Below are 15,685 nucleotides of genomic sequence, written 5' to 3' on the forward strand. Positions count from 1 at the left end.
AGATATGTGGGGGCGTGTTAGAACGAGGCGTTTTAGGTAGGCATGGCTGACTCTTAACTTTTATAAAGAATATCTCTTTGGATTTGAGACTTTAGTCTTTGCAACTTTACAGATCTTCTTTATACACCAAGAGCTTGTAACACTCCAAAGAGAAAGGAAAGATTGAAATCGCATCATATGACCCCTTTAATTTATTGTCTAATTCATCAATAGCGAAGCGAATTGCTGAAGAATCGGAATGACCTATATATGGGCTATACACAGCAAAACCAAATAAAGATACCAATAATCTTTATTTTATATTTTATTGTTATTTTTGTTGTTGTTGATTCCATGCTGTTGTGTTGTGTTGTTTTACAAATCTTTTTTTTTTTTTTTAAACAATTAGTTGGAATAGCCTACCACGCTGTCGCTTTGTACATGCTGTTTTATATTGAGAAGGTTGGGAATGATCCTTTTTTATTATTTATAAACGTGTTGTATTTGTTTAATTGTTCATATTTTTCTTTTGTTGTCGTTGTTATTCAAGTCTCTAGGTCTTGTTTGTAATACATTGAAAAATTGTTGAAATAATAAAAAAAAGTTGCTTATAGCCTACTTCCGGCTATAATTCTGCATTAATTTCTTATGTCTAAATACTGACAAACGCATACACACAATTGAGCCCAACCATAAAATCATCCATGCTGACCACAAGGAGCGCTTGTCGTCTTGTTCTTTCTTGACACCGCAGCGCCACCGTGCGTCAAGACGCGCAGCTGCACCTCAGACTGGGCTGGGCAGAGCAGCGCTGCTCCGCGCAAAAGAGCAGACGGATGTCATTTATGGAATAAATACATTGGGATTTATTAGGTAAGTGATGCACCGTGTTTTATAAACTAACCAAAATTTGAATGAACATGTACGGTTTTAATTTTAAGAGCAAATATTTTGCATGATGGAAATGAGTAATTGGCTGTCATGAGCTCTAGAGGCGACCGATCTGGCCTATTACGGACTGGAGGTCTCTAACGGCGTCATGAAAACAGCAGCACGCTTATTTATTTAAAAACATTTAGGCATATACATGCGTCGATATAGGCTATGGGCTACTTCTCTTCATGAGCGTTATAGTGTAGCTAAATAAAAGCGCACCGTTATGAGAAGCGTATATTAAAATATGCGCTGGGTGTATTGAGCGACTGTCTCTTAGAATAACCATCAGATCTGTCATTACCGGTGCAGAACAAGGCCAATGCTTGAAGGCAGAGGCGGAGACTGACGCTTCGCTCACACGCAAATGATGCGCTGCTTCTTTAGAGGATGATAATGATGATGATGCACATATGCATATCAGGTGATTCTAACCTAAATGTTTATGCTCAAAGGCTAAAAAACCACGCTACTTTTCCTTAAAAGAAAATCATGCGTACGAAGATTTTTATGTGATATTTATTTATTTATATTTTATATTTATGCATTCTAGAAATTATACATTTTTCGCATTACAGAAATGAGAATGGAACTTCTGGCATTACAGCAACGGGAAGATGTAATGACAATGTATTGATAATTGGTCTAATTTTTCTGATAAATCATCTTCTTGACATGCTCCCTTATTTGTATATTGTGGATTGCTACAGTCATATTGGGTCATATCACTTTTCACTATGCAGTGTCCCATGGCTGGTCAGCCTGCAGTATTGGTGGCTCCCTTTCAAAACATGATTTTGGAATTTAAGTTGAACTGGCCTCATCCAACAGGAAGTTGAATTAGAATTCTGTGGCAAAGTAGGCTAATTCAACTGCAATTTCATCACAAGTTCCATTCCCAACGTTTTGTCAAGCAAACATCCAACATGGTATCAGTCAGATGGTAATACGATGGTAGGCTACTATAGGTAGCAAAAACAATTGTAATTACATTTTAATGTTTGTTTGCTGTTGGTGACTAATACTAAAATATTTAGATATGTCCTTACCTTTAGTAGGCTACAGAGTCGTTCACAAGCCACAAAGATCTGGACTTCATCACGAGCAAAGAGGACGTTTTTGCACTTTGTTTTAATCGATTATAGGTAGGCTATATAGCCCATCCACATAAAGCAGCGCTCTTTTGTTCTCTGTGTACTAAAAGTAGCCTATCTGAAACAGAAACGAGAAAGCGTTCGAAACGATTCAGTGCGTGAGTAAAGTGTTCGAATTATTTGCGAGCCACTGATTCAAACGATTCAGCCCGATTTGGTGAACTGGCTCAAATGTTTCACGGAGAAGAAACGGTTCAAAAGAACTCGTTCACGAACAGGACATCACGAATGAGGCCTTTTGATTCTAGATAACCAACAGGCAATGTGATTGCTGAAATATTGTTTGGGAAAATGATTCTCGGGGTGGTTTTGTTACTAAGCACTTTGTTATTGGTATAGGTTTAGGTTAAGGTTAACACCTTAGATTCTCTTCATTCCCCTTCACTGGTTGAAAGGCACGTTTATAATTGCTCAAAATATTGAAAGCCTTTAAGAAGAGAGAGGTACATTGTTTAAGTTGTTAGAGGAGTCAGCTGCTTGTCTGGTGCTGGGCAATAAATTATCAATTTTTTTCAGGAATGGAGGAATTCACTTCGACAGGGTGTATTTAGCCTCATGGACTACTCTTTAAATAAAACAAACTTATGAAAAGCATTGCTCATGCTAAGATGTATGGCTCCATTATTGTCTTGTATAGGTTTAGGTTAAGGTTAACACCACTAATTTTAGATTCTCTTCGTTCCCCTTCACTGGTTGAAAGGCACGTTTATAATTGCTCAAAATATTGAAAGCCTTTAAGAAGAGAGAGGTACATTGTTTAAGTTGTTAGAGGAGTCAGCTGCTTGTCTGGTGCTGGGCAATAAATTATCAATTTTTTTCAGGAATGGAGGAATTCACTTCGACAGGGTGTATTTAGCCTCATGGACTACTCTTTAAATAAAACAAACTTATGAAAAGCATTGCTCATGCTAAGATGTATGGCTCCATTATTGTCTTAGTTAAGACTAGGCTCATATGTTGATGGTGTTGGCGTTGTACAGTAGATACATTACTTTATTTCCTCTATATTCACCTAACGCAAGTTGAGTTGAGCTTGTCTAATTCATTTACTTCAATGTTGGCAACGGTTATTCTATGACCTGTCAACAGAATGACCTAACGAGAGATCAGGAGGAAAAGAGGAGGCCTGGTTAAGTCAAGATGAGTTTGACATCCTGGTTCTTGGTGAGTGGTGGGGGAACAAGGCACCGCCTTCCCCGGGAAATGATCTTCGTGGGACGGGACGACTGTGAGCTTATGCTACAGGTAACTTGATCACTGTAACAGTCTGTTACTCATACACAAGCAGGAGAATCATTGTCCCTTCAAGGTTAGAGTCAGTTCTCCCTGGATCCATAACTGTGCATACTGTATATGGCACTTTCCACATACAGGGTACACTTTGGTGTCACCCATGTCTTTTGTTTTCTGAAGCTTTTATCTAACATAGCACATTATCTAACATGAAATTAACATACCATGAAAAGTAGGCAAACCAATCGAATGTTTTCACGCACTCCCAATCAATCTTGTTACCAAAACAATTTTTCTTTAATTTATGAGAAAACTGGTGCCAAACAAGTTAAGCGATCACTTATTTTGTACTCTATTTGTGTAAAGTGCCATGCAGAAATTTGCTCAGAATTCAAACATAATTTCCTCCAGCCCACCTTCACCTAGAACCAGCATCTACTAATCTGTTATACAGCGTATTATTTATTCCCACAATGCGTTATCTTTTCTTTAAATTCCAGTCTCGTAGTGTAGACAAGCAGCATGCTGTCATCAATTATGAAGTAGCTACGGATGAACATAAAGTTAAAGACCTGGGCAGCTTGAATGGGGTGAGAAATGTGTCCATTCATAATAGATATTAATTTTGTCTTCACTGGTATGATGGAAAGCATATGGTGAAAGCTGACCTCCTTTTCTCTTCTGTAGACGTTTGTTAATGATGTACGTATACAGGAACAGCAGTATATTACTTTGAAAATGGGTGACAAGCTACGGTTTGGCTACGATATCCTTTCATGTGCAAAATAAATCACATTTTGATTGTTTGGTTTGATTTGTTACACTTTAGTTGGTTTATACAACCACAGTATAACATATTTGCTATGCAAAGACAAAAGTATATAGTGTACTATGTAATAATGATTGGACCAATTCTTTTGATGCATTTGCATTTCTATATACTGTATATATATTGTTTTCTCCTTAACCCATCTTACATACCAACCTATTCACCGCTGTGCGTGGAGAGTTACATGTTCCAGAGGAAGCACTGAAGGTAATAAAAATGCAGCTTTACATAAGCATTCGAAAATTTGGGGTTTAAGAAATTAATAGCTTTATTCTGCAAGGATGCATTAAACTGATCCAAAGTGACATTAAGACATTTATAATATTCAAAAGATTTTTATTTTAAATAAATGCTGTTTTTTTGTGTGGAACTTTCTATTTATCAAAAAATCATTAAAAAAAAATGTATCACAGTTTCCACAAAAATATTATGCAACACAACTATTTTCAACATTGATATGTTTCTTGAGCATGAAATACAATTTTTAGAATAATTTCTGAAGGATCATGTGACACTGAAGACTGAAGCAATAATGCTGAGATTAATCTTTGCCATCAAAAGAATAAATCGCATTTTAAAATATATTAAAATGCAAAATAGTTACTTTAAATTGTAATCATATTTCACAATATTAATGTTTTTACTGTATATTATCAAATAAATGCAGCCTTGGTGAGCATATAAAATTTATTTCATAAACATTTTACAGACTCAAGGCTTGATATAATCTCTGTCAATATGTGATTAATATGAGTCAGTCCTATAGGACAGTATCTAATATTCTGTCTTGACTTTCTTACTTTCACCTTCATGGACAGCACGAAAAGTTCACCAGTCAGCTTCAGCTAACCAAGAAGCCTTCGCCATCAGGAGAAACCTCTAAAAGCCCAGAGGTCAAAGGGGCAGAGGGAGGAAAAGATGCTGAGGCTAGACCTTCAGAACCATCACCAAAACCAGAAGAGAAAGTGTCAGGTGAGTAGAAGATGGGTTGTATGTGAGTTAACAGATAGTTACACGTAGCTTACCAAACCCAAAGTATCTCAAATTTTCAACAGGAGACCTAGCTGTGCTCCACAGAGGAACCCCTCTTTATGGACAGCCTTCTTGGTGGGGTGACGGGGACGCAGATGATGAAAATTCTGGGAAGCACGATGCAAAGACCTCTGAGCAAAAACAAGCTAGATGCGAAGCAGGTAAGATACACTCTCAAAAAAGGGACAAAAGCTGTCACTGGGGTGGTACCCTTTCAAAACCTACTAATATGTAGTATTAAGATAATAACATGTGCACTTGAGGTACTAATATGTACCTTTAATGTATTAATATGCACCTTTTAGGGGTACATATGGCACAAACAGTGTTGGGGAAAGATACTTTTAAAAGTAATGCATTACAATATTGCGTTACTCCATAAAAACGTAACTAATTACGTTAGTTACTTTTTATGGAAAGTAATGTGTTACGTTACTTTTGCGTTACTTTTTAAATCTGGACAGGGCTTGCTTGTTTGTTTTTAAAATAAAAAAGTTATATTTTTGGCAAATATAAAAGCCTTTTCACACCAAAAGTTAAATGAATAAGCCTCAGGCTGAAGGGAAAGTAAATGTACGTCCGTACAGTAGAATGCAGAAGAAGAAATTTCAACACACTTCAGCAATAAAAAAAGACACACAAATGTTTGTCTAGAGTAATTTCTGCTTATTAGTATGGTTGAACTGGATCATCGAAGGTCAGAAGCAAAGACATTGGTTAATAGAATGGTATTAAATACATAAAGGATATTTGTGTTGTTTAACATTTAATTATTGCAGGTTTGCGTCATATTCTGAGTTGCATTATTTTTATTCATTTTGAGGAATGCTGAATCTGTGTTTTTAATTTTTTTGTGAATGAGTGAGATGAATTAATGCATATTCATATTTATTTTAGAACTACAGTAACATCTTCTGATTTCTCTCAGCATGGGGACAGGAGAGCTGTCAATCAATAAATTGGAAAAAATAAGTAACTTGCGTTACTTATTTGAAAAAGTAACTCAGATATTCTCTTGTAAATTAAAAAGTAATGCGTTACTTTACTAGTTACTTGAAAAAAGTAATCTGATTGCGTAACTCGCGTTACTTGTAATGCGTTACCCCCAACACTGGGCACAAAGGTGCATCTTTTGAAAAGGTACTGGCCCAGTGACAGCATTTGTACCTTTTTTCTGAGAGTGTACATTGTTGTCAAGTTCATTTGGTCAGATTTCATGAATTTAATTTTACTATGCATTCATGCAGGCCGTAAGGAAACTGCAACAAAGCCTCAGGTAGGGCCAGGATCTACAACGCAGAATTTAGGGACCCAGGAACCAAGCTACTTTGAGATCCCCTGTAAGGAGACTCCTCCAGTAGGGGGAGACACAGGCGAAAGCCTCCCTACTAGTTTAGAGGCAGTTGCCTCAGCTTCCACAATCCCCGCGTCGGAGGGCGGAGCACATGGACATGCCTCCTTCACTATAGAGTTTGACACAGTGGCTTTGGGGAAGGGCAAAGAGCGAAATTCAAAGGGATCTCAAGACCATCAACAGCGGCCGAAAAGGGGGGCAGGGGAGGAGCTGAGTGCCTTGCAGGCTGCCATGGTGGCAGCGGAGGTAAAGGTGGCAGACTGGCTGGCACAGAATGAGCTGCCATTAGCTCACTCTGAATCTGTTGCTGAGGATGATGGAGACAGCGTGAAGAGTGATGTGCCGGTTCAGCTGAGGAGTCTTAGAGGTAAGGTGAAGTAGTGAGGAGTTACTGTTGAGTCTGTTCGTATGATGCTGTGTATAAGGGTCAGAAATGAATAATAAAAGTGTCTAGATGTTTTAAAACATATATTTCAAGGTAAAAAGTAACAAAAAATTAAATATGATGAATTTTAAATATAATACGTAACATAATGTATAATACATAATACCAATACATAAATATCATTACCTTGTCTGATGAGTTGCACCACATGACATTTTACAACTGGAAATAACCTTGTCTTGTCATTAAAAAAAAAGTCAAATTATCTGATACACTGTAAAAAATGATTGTGATTTTAACAGTAAAAGACTATAAAAATGCTACAGTAAAAACCTGTTCATTGGTTAACAGTAAGTTTCCGTAGTGAATAACTGTAATTACATTTAATATCATTTTACAGCAAGATACTGTTAAAATTACGGTTTTTAGAAGGGAAAAATAACAAGTCATTGTATAATTTCCTGCATGACACTCTATATTTGATGTTTTTCCGTCAAAATAACTGTTTCCTGCATGTTTATTGCATTATTTCAGTATCATGCGTGTTACCATGACGGTGTTTAGTATTTGTGTGAAATGACACTGTGCACCTTCTATATATAAATATTTCCCTTCTCAGATTGTAAGAGCTGCTTGTGATGAGCTTTGATTTATCATGTGACTTTTTCATCGTTTTCGTTTTCTTTTGGTGGTTGTCAGTGTATTACAATGGTACAAAACAGGTTTTAGTTCTTCAGTACGTTGGTATATTAACATTATATCAGTAAATTAAATACTGTTTTTATTTTTTTACTGTGATTTTAAGATAAGTCTGTAAAACCTAAAATGTTGCTACCATATTTTTTACGGTAAAGTTCTGGCAACCATAGCTGCCGCAATTTTATCGTAAATGTCACTGATTTTTTACAGTATATTTTAAGAGGCGGTGACACAGAGCCACAAAGGTCTGCATGTGTCTTCTGCATTACCGCGGGAAGTAGGGGTGCTGAGGGTGCTGCAGCACCACCTGGAATGTCGCCCACGAAAAAATGGGGGTGCGGTGTTAAAAATAAATGAATGAACAATATGTAATAAAAAATTTATAAAATTAATTTTATTAATTTGTATATTCATTAAAATGTATTGAAAAAAGTAGCCTAAGCCTACAATGACAAGAAGCAACGGTTAAACATGAGTCAAGTTGAATCAAATTGACTGTGAAAGTTGTTTCAACTTATTAAACTTATTAAACTGACTTAAAAAAAAAAAAAACATTTGTTGCCATGGTTTTTTTATTATATTCAGTGGCGTAGCGTATGGGTATGCAGGTACATATGGGCCCGGGCAGATTGGGGGCCCGCCGAGCTGAGGGGAACTTTTAATTGAAACGAGGAAATGAATTTCCCTGCAATTTCCCGGAATTGCGTTTGTCCGACAGCTTATCAAAATTCTCAGCCCAAGTCCGACTGGAGCCTGTGTCTTCTCTCTCTCTCTCTCTCTCTTCCCCATTACCGCTGTTGCAGCCATTAAAATAGTTCAGTGTCGGTTTTTAATGGCAAAGTGGTAATATTTTGTTTCGCTCCTTTATTAAGTTAATTTAGAAATATGTTTGGAACATTTTATGTTTGTTAAATTCAGGTTTTTATTTTTTAAAGGAACGACCAAGCGGCCAGCGGCTGACAGTGAGTTGAGCATATGTTTGATCAATTTAGCCTGCTCAAACCAACAGGACAACTTGCCTAAAATAAAATCTATAGACATAAAGCACTTTGTGCATTTCACAGTATCAATTTAAACATTTAACTCCCCTCAGGCTACCTTAAAACGATTATAGTTTGTGATTTACTATCTTCATTAAAACACATCAGCCATAAAATCGTACAATGGCAAATTCGTATATATTAAACATCTAACTTTTATTAACAAAATTAATAAGATATAGCCTTGCGTTGTAACCCAAATATATAAGGTATTTTCCCTTATTTAAAACGAATGCTTAGTTTGTGGTTCATTGTTTTTTTTTTATTTATGGAAACCCAGCAACAATAAAGACACTCACTTATAGGCTATTAAACGAAGAAATTAAAGTTTTATTAAAAGTAACTCTTTTGGATCCGCCATCATAGTGTGTCTTCTCGCATCACTCTTGTCACGTGACCCCCCTCCCTCACAAGTTTTATTTCTCAGCCCCACCTGGACAAAATACGTTCCCGCGGCTATGGTCTTCTGTACAGTAGTTAGTAGTCTAACAGTTTTGTTTTCCTTAATTAAGAATTAATAAGAAACAACTTACTAGGTTTTATTAATTTCATATTTTTTAATGAAGCATTCTTTATCAATATCAGGACAGTTGTGACACTTTGATTTTTTTTTACTAAATGACACCCTTTATAAAGCTAAATGAATTTTTGTTCAGAAATGATGAATAATTTATTGTATGAAAGAATTGCATTTTTGTGTATTTTTGAATAAATTAATAGATGCTGACAAAAAATGATTGGAATATCTTTGACCTATGAATGATGAAATGCCATTGGCTGCAGTCACAAGCGATTGGTCACTTGCTTTCGACCATCCTTCTGTATGTTTCTCTCCTTCTTTTCCAGGCAGTAAACATGAGGATGGCACACAGAGTGACTCAGAGAATGCACTGGGAGAGCAGCTAAGTAGCCGGAGGGCATTCCTGCAGGAGCGTTACCGAGGAAGGCAGGGCGTGCAGAGGACAGAAGGGCCTTTCTGTGGGAGGGAAGATCTCTTCCAGCACAAACCATCATCTGCAGCTAAAAAGATGGCACCAGTAGGGGGTGAAGTTGGCAAAAGAGCTCACCGTTCTTCGCCACAGAAAGACAACGTGCCCAGAGAGCAAAGCACTGGGTCTCAAGATACTCAAAATAGGCGACATATAGATGACCAAAGTGATAGAGGGACCTACACCATTGAGCTGGAAAATGGCAATGCTGAGGAGGAAGAGGCCAGGCGTATGATTGATAAGGTAGACCTGCAGAAGCTTAGAAATTATGTTTTCTTTTATGCTTGAAGATGTCAGAAGTGATAGACTTGGAATTCTTTGTAGAAATAGCAGTCAGTCAGTTGCTGATATGCAAAAATGATGCTGTGTGCTATGTTTTAGGTTTTTGGGGTGGAGGATAACCAAGCCCTAACTAAACTGCGTTTTCCAACACACCAGAGAGATAGAGGAACCATCTGTCCAAGATCTGGGGCAATGGAAACCAGACAAGCCGGTTATGTCGGTGCAGAGGTATATAAGTAATAACTGGCATACATTTCTGAAGACATTATAAAATCCTTGAAGATATTCGATATCAGTTTCAAAAGACACTATGTGGTCTTCTTGGAACAACGAATCTTTCCAAGTTGTCTCAATCATTTGTTTCTCAGATTAAAAAAAGCTAAAAATTACCGTCCATTCTTATTTTAAGGTGCTACCAGATGACTTAGTTGTAGTAGGTGGTCCAAGGTGGGTCTCACAGTGGGCTAGTCTAGCTGCAAGTCATATACGGACAGATCCTGAGGGATCCGGGGCTGAACCCACCATGCTTCCCTCAGATGAAAAAGGTTCAAGGGCTGTCAAACATCTAAAACACTTTGCTTTTGTATTACAGTTAGATTTTGACAGATTTCCTTTTTTTCAACAGCTGATATCAGTGCATCTGAACGTAAAAGAAGGACCCTCCCGCAGCTTCCCTCTGAAGATTCTGCTATGGATCCACTGACTCCTGAGGGCACATGGAGCCAATCCAGGCAGAAAGTCCCTTCATCAGAGAAGCAGGATCTAGAAGTTCAGGAGAAAGTAGATCAGCTCAATAGAATCTCTAAAACTGGGCAAAGAGTTTCAGGAATGACCTCAGCTTGCAAAGACGTAGATCGGTCCAAAGTGAAAAAGCCAACTCCGCCCAGAATCCAGAGTAAAGTCAGTCAACAAGGAGCTCAAGCTAGAAAGATCGAGAAGAAACAAGATGATGGGAGACGAAATAAAGTAGATGAGGACCGAGAGAAGACAGGCAAGCCGCTACTGAGGCAAGAGAGCTTTACAGTGGAGCGGCTGAGTGCAAATGTCCCCCTAGAACTCATACCTTGCATCGATGGTCCCAGTGCCCCAACCCATCCCAGGGAAATGGGAGTCATCAATGAGGGCATTGATGCTGCCACCATGCTAAAAGACTCAGAGGCTGTGGCTGCTTTTCTGGAAACCACTTTATCAGACCTTGCAGACCCACTGAGCTACTCCTTGGAGGGGTCTGTATCACCTGAATCTGACATTGATACGACAAGCACGGTCAGCCAAGCCGGAGGAGAAGGAGGGCGTAAGACAGCCCAAAGGAAAAGATCAGCTGGAGGTCCAGGCCGTGAAACAACCAATAAAAACACCAGTGCCACAGAAAGAAAAGGCAAAGCTCAACCCTCTAGTTCCAGGGCTTGGACGTCTCTCGACCTGACAGACGATGACTTGAGCTCTTCTCTAACCCATGACGCTTCGGTGAAACGACCTCAGGGTCGGGGTCAAAATACCAGCTCTAAGGCAGAGCCAACAAGTGGCAAAACCAGAGGAGCAAAGATGACTATAGCTCCTACACCCACCAGCTCTAAACCAATCACCCTTCCACGACCCAGACCCACACGGGCTTCTCTTCTTCGCCGTGCACGACTGGGCGAAGCTTCTGACACCGACCTCGCTGATGTCGATCGTATGTCTGTTGCTTCAGAGGCCTCTACCGCCAGTTCTGCATCGAGGCCTTCGGCTGGGCGCAGGACCCTCTCTCGAATTGAAGCGCTTGCCCAGCCACGGAGACCACGAATGGGCTCTCCTTCAGCTCGGAGTGACTCAGAAGCTACATCAGGCAAGATCAGGGGCTTCGTCCCACGCCCTGCCCCAGAAAGCACACTGCGGCTTGGCCTCCGCTCTACAGCGGCCTCTTCCTCTGTTGTGGTCCCCAGAGCAAGAGCTAACAGCGTTTCCAAACTGCCCGATAAGTGTCCTGGTACTCCATATGTTCAAAGTACACCTGCAGGTCAGACTTTTGGGTAAAAATGTACTAGAAGGGATAATTGGCTAAAAATGTTTCAATTAAACAATCTTGTTCTGTTATACGTCTTCCTTATAGCTGGTGGAAGGTGGCGCCGGGTACCTATCGAATACGCTTCTACCTCAGAGGATGAATATGGATCCAACCGTCACCCCACTCAACACACTCGCCCGCGTCCAATGGCTCCACGGGTGACGCAGCTAGGGGGTTCAGCCCCTGCAACACCCAGCCCTGGAGGCATCTCCATGTTACGACACCAGTCTAGCAGAGAACAAGATGATTACATGAGAGATTGGACCGCCCACAGTGAGGAGATCGCCAGGTAATAACTAACAGCAAGTGCTGGGCAAGCTACTCAGAAATATAGCTAAAATGTGATTTGTTCAATTGCCTGTTTATAAAAAAAAAACATGCCCAACAGAGGTGTAAAAATATCATATTGCAGTTTGTTGTGCATGTTTGTCTATTGAGGTGATATACAGTAGTAATAATAATGTGACATTACCTCACTGTGTACTGTCAGAGCAAAACATTTCTATAGGAAGCCAGCATAAAATTCTATTTAAAAGAGTTTTTGTTGGATGTGCATGTGTTTTCTCAGCGTGCAAAGAGTCATTTACACTACCATTCAAACATTTGGGGCCAGTAAAATTTGTCAAGTTTTGGAAAGAAGTTTCTTATGCTCACCAAGGCTGCATTTATTGAATCAAGAATACAGTAACAACAGTTGTAAAAATATTATTACAATTTAAAATCAGCCACATGATCACATGATCCTTCATAAATCATTCTAATATGCTGATTTGGTTCTCATTTTGGTGTCTTGGTTGTGCTGCTTAATATTTTTGTGGAAACGGTGCTACATTTTTTTTCAAGATTATTTGATGATTAGAAAGCATTTATTTGAAATAGAAATGTTTTGTAATCTTATAAATGTCTTTACTGTCACTTGTCACACAATTTAACACATCTTTGCTTTTAATGTCTTTAAAACAAATCGGTAGCACTTAACAGTAAGGTTCCAATTGTTACCTACATTAGTTAGCATGAATTAACTATGAAAAATACTTGCAAAGTATTTATTAATCTCAGTTCATATTAATTGGAACATTTACTAATACATTATTAGAATCCAAAGTTTTGTCTGTTAATATTAATGGGCCTGAGCTAACATGAACTAACAATGAACAGTTGTACTTTTTTAATTAACATTAACAAAGATTAATAAATACTGTAACAAGTGTATTGCTAATTGTTAGTTAATATTAGTTAATGCATTAATTAACATTAACTAATGAACCTTATTGTAAAGTGTTACCAAAACAAATCTTACTAACCCTAAACTTTGGAACAGCAGTGTATGTTGGAACGACTCCAGCTGATTCAAACTCAAACTAATAGCTTGTATCAGATCTGTAGACTTGTGGGCAGCGATCCGACATGTGGTGCAACCGCACTGCAGGTCCTTTCCTGATTCTGTTCTGCTCTCTCCTCTCCAACTACCACTAATAGCTTCTTCATCTTTGATGCTACTCTCCATCACTGCTTATGCCTTAAAAAGTCTTATCAACTATCTTTGTATTACAAGCTAAATCTACTTTTACTCATAATACAAAGAACTGATCTAGTAAATGATTGATTTAGATCATTAATCTTTGGTATTCTTTTGATTGTTACAGAATCAGTCAAGACCTGGCTAAAGATCTGGCCATGTTAGCACGTGAGATCCATGACGTTGCCGGAGAGATTGACTCTGTTAGTCCTTCCTCTGCTCCTGCAGCTTCAGTGAGAATACAACAATATCATTACCAGAGCCTTTTATATATGTATATGGACCATTTAATTATTTGGTGCCTGTAGAGATCTATATCAATATATATCGACAAGGCTGTGAAGGACTTTGGTTTTGCATACTGTGCATTGTTCACATAATTATTTCAGTAGTTAATTAAATGTGTGCTGGCATGTTGATGGTTTAAGAGATCATGATTCAATGCTATTAATTTTAGAATATATGATGACAGGCATGACAATAATGCATGCATGTGGACATGCTTTGCCAGTAGTGCATTCTAACGTTGTTTAAACACTGGATTTTTAGATGTTTATTTGACGTTTTTAATATAGAAAATAACAAAAGATTACTGCAGTGTGTAATCAGAGATATAAGCAATCATCTTTCTGCCTCTCTCAGGTTGAGGACCGTGTGTTTGAGGATGTTCTGGGCAGCGCTCCAGAGATCAGTGGCAGAGGTGTGGAACTAAGATCTCGCGGTGCTATGAGCAGTCAGGATTCCCGCGCCATCCGCCGCAGGACCTGGAGCAGAGAGGAGGTCAGTCTTCTGAATCTCAAAAATCTTACAGCTTGTTGTACCCTGTTGGTTAACATCATGATTATATCGGTTACTGGAACTAGAAGCTCCAATTTATTTTGTCACTTATGTTCCACAAGAGGGCGCTGTGTTTATTTGTTGTTATAACAGAAAGCGGTATCTTAACATGTGTCTCTTAATGCATCTTATTTCCTACTGTGACAGCATAACAAAAGTGCCACTCTCTGCTTATTCTGTATTCACAGGGTGTGCTGGACAGTTTGCTGTTGGCATCGGTCTCCCAGCTCTCAGCAAAAATCAAACAAGCCCTGGAAAAGACAGCCAAAAAAATCAGGTGCACTGCTCTTGCACTCCAGAAAATGTGCATAGCTTTAGTTTTTATAAAGACTGTGAATGTAACATGTAAATTTAGTATCATTAATTATTATTTTTTTTTAATATTTTCATAATTTTAATCAATTATTGTGTAATCCGTTTGATTTAAACATTTAATCAACTGACTGCCCCTTTTTATTTGAATTCTTTCATTTTATGTGCAAGTCTTCAGGGAATATTTATGACAACGATCCTTGTGCATCTTTGACCTTGACTTGATATGTTTTTATTATGTGCAGCATTCATAGTTTTAGTTCTGGGAGGTCTTTTGGAAGGCCACATTTTTATTTATTACCGTTCATGCAGGATTTTATTCAAAGACAAGGACCGAAAGTGGGAGGAGATTGAAAGCAAACTGCAGGCAGAGAATGAAGTGCCTCTCCTCAAGACCTCTAATCAGGTGAGAATAACATATTTATTTATTTCAAATTAAATATTTAATTAGTTTTAAATAATCCCAAAAATTAAAGAAAAATAGGTCATAGGATACAAAAGTGTATCCTAGAATTAACTTTCTTGTTTGTTGTTTTAGATAAAAGTAAGTCATTGTAAGTCGTTTTGGGTACGATGAATAAAATGAAAGAAAAAAACTCACTTTGCCTGAATTTAATGGTTAAGTGTGACATGGTAGCAAATTCAGGCTAATAAATAAATTCTAAATATATACATACATACATACATATAGATAGATAGATAGATAGATAGATAGATAGATAGATAGATAGATAGATAGATAGATAAGTATAAAGGTAGACTATTATAAACCTTTTCCTTTTGTCTAAGTGTTTACTTGAAAGTCTATAGTGTGTGATCCTCAATTTTTTAGTGAATGTTGCCCAGTTTTTCTCTGTAACCATTTACAAAGTCAGCAGGTGTATGATGCATAGTGTTCTGAAATCTGTTCAGATTTTGAGTCATGCAGCTTATTCCAGCCTTTAGAGAACTTTATTTGGCATCATTAACAAACCACTAAGTTTTTGTTAACTGTAAAACAGTTATTTATAGATAAAGAAAGAAAGAAAGAAAGAAAGAAAGAAAGAAAGAAAGAAAGAATT

At 38.0% G+C, this 15,685-nt stretch overlaps 1 protein-coding gene across 1 annotated transcript in view; it reads left to right on the forward strand.

The window, feature by feature from the left end:
* The first annotated feature begins 779 nt into the window (after window positions 1-779).
* The window catches only part of LOC107678228 (centrosomal protein of 170 kDa-like), an 18,205-nt gene continuing 3,299 nt past the window's right edge, over window positions 780-15,685 (forward strand). The window contains exons 1-17 of the mRNA XM_016473433.1: window positions 780-852; window positions 3,156-3,311; window positions 3,800-3,889; window positions 3,987-4,065; window positions 4,277-4,335; window positions 4,947-5,100; window positions 5,184-5,321; window positions 6,408-6,881; window positions 9,485-9,870; window positions 10,009-10,137; window positions 10,319-10,454; window positions 10,535-11,908; window positions 12,002-12,245; window positions 13,603-13,708; window positions 14,118-14,255; window positions 14,501-14,589; window positions 14,937-15,030. Of these exons, the coding sequence (XP_016328919.1) occupies window positions 3,207-3,311; window positions 3,800-3,889; window positions 3,987-4,065; window positions 4,277-4,335; window positions 4,947-5,100; window positions 5,184-5,321; window positions 6,408-6,881; window positions 9,485-9,870; window positions 10,009-10,137; window positions 10,319-10,454; window positions 10,535-11,908; window positions 12,002-12,245; window positions 13,603-13,708; window positions 14,118-14,255; window positions 14,501-14,589; window positions 14,937-15,030 (3,795 nt within the window). The 5' untranslated portion in view covers window positions 780-852; window positions 3,156-3,206. The remainder of the gene's footprint in view (window positions 853-3,155; window positions 3,312-3,799; window positions 3,890-3,986; window positions 4,066-4,276; window positions 4,336-4,946; window positions 5,101-5,183; window positions 5,322-6,407; window positions 6,882-9,484; window positions 9,871-10,008; window positions 10,138-10,318; window positions 10,455-10,534; window positions 11,909-12,001; window positions 12,246-13,602; window positions 13,709-14,117; window positions 14,256-14,500; window positions 14,590-14,936; window positions 15,031-15,685) is intronic.

The sequence above is a fragment of the Sinocyclocheilus anshuiensis genome, unplaced genomic scaffold (assembly GCF_001515605.1).
Source record: "Sinocyclocheilus anshuiensis isolate Anshui unplaced genomic scaffold, SAMN03320099.WGS_v1.1 scaffold648, whole genome shotgun sequence".
In the NCBI taxonomy this organism is placed as follows: domain Eukaryota; kingdom Metazoa; phylum Chordata; class Actinopteri; order Cypriniformes; family Cyprinidae; genus Sinocyclocheilus; species Sinocyclocheilus anshuiensis.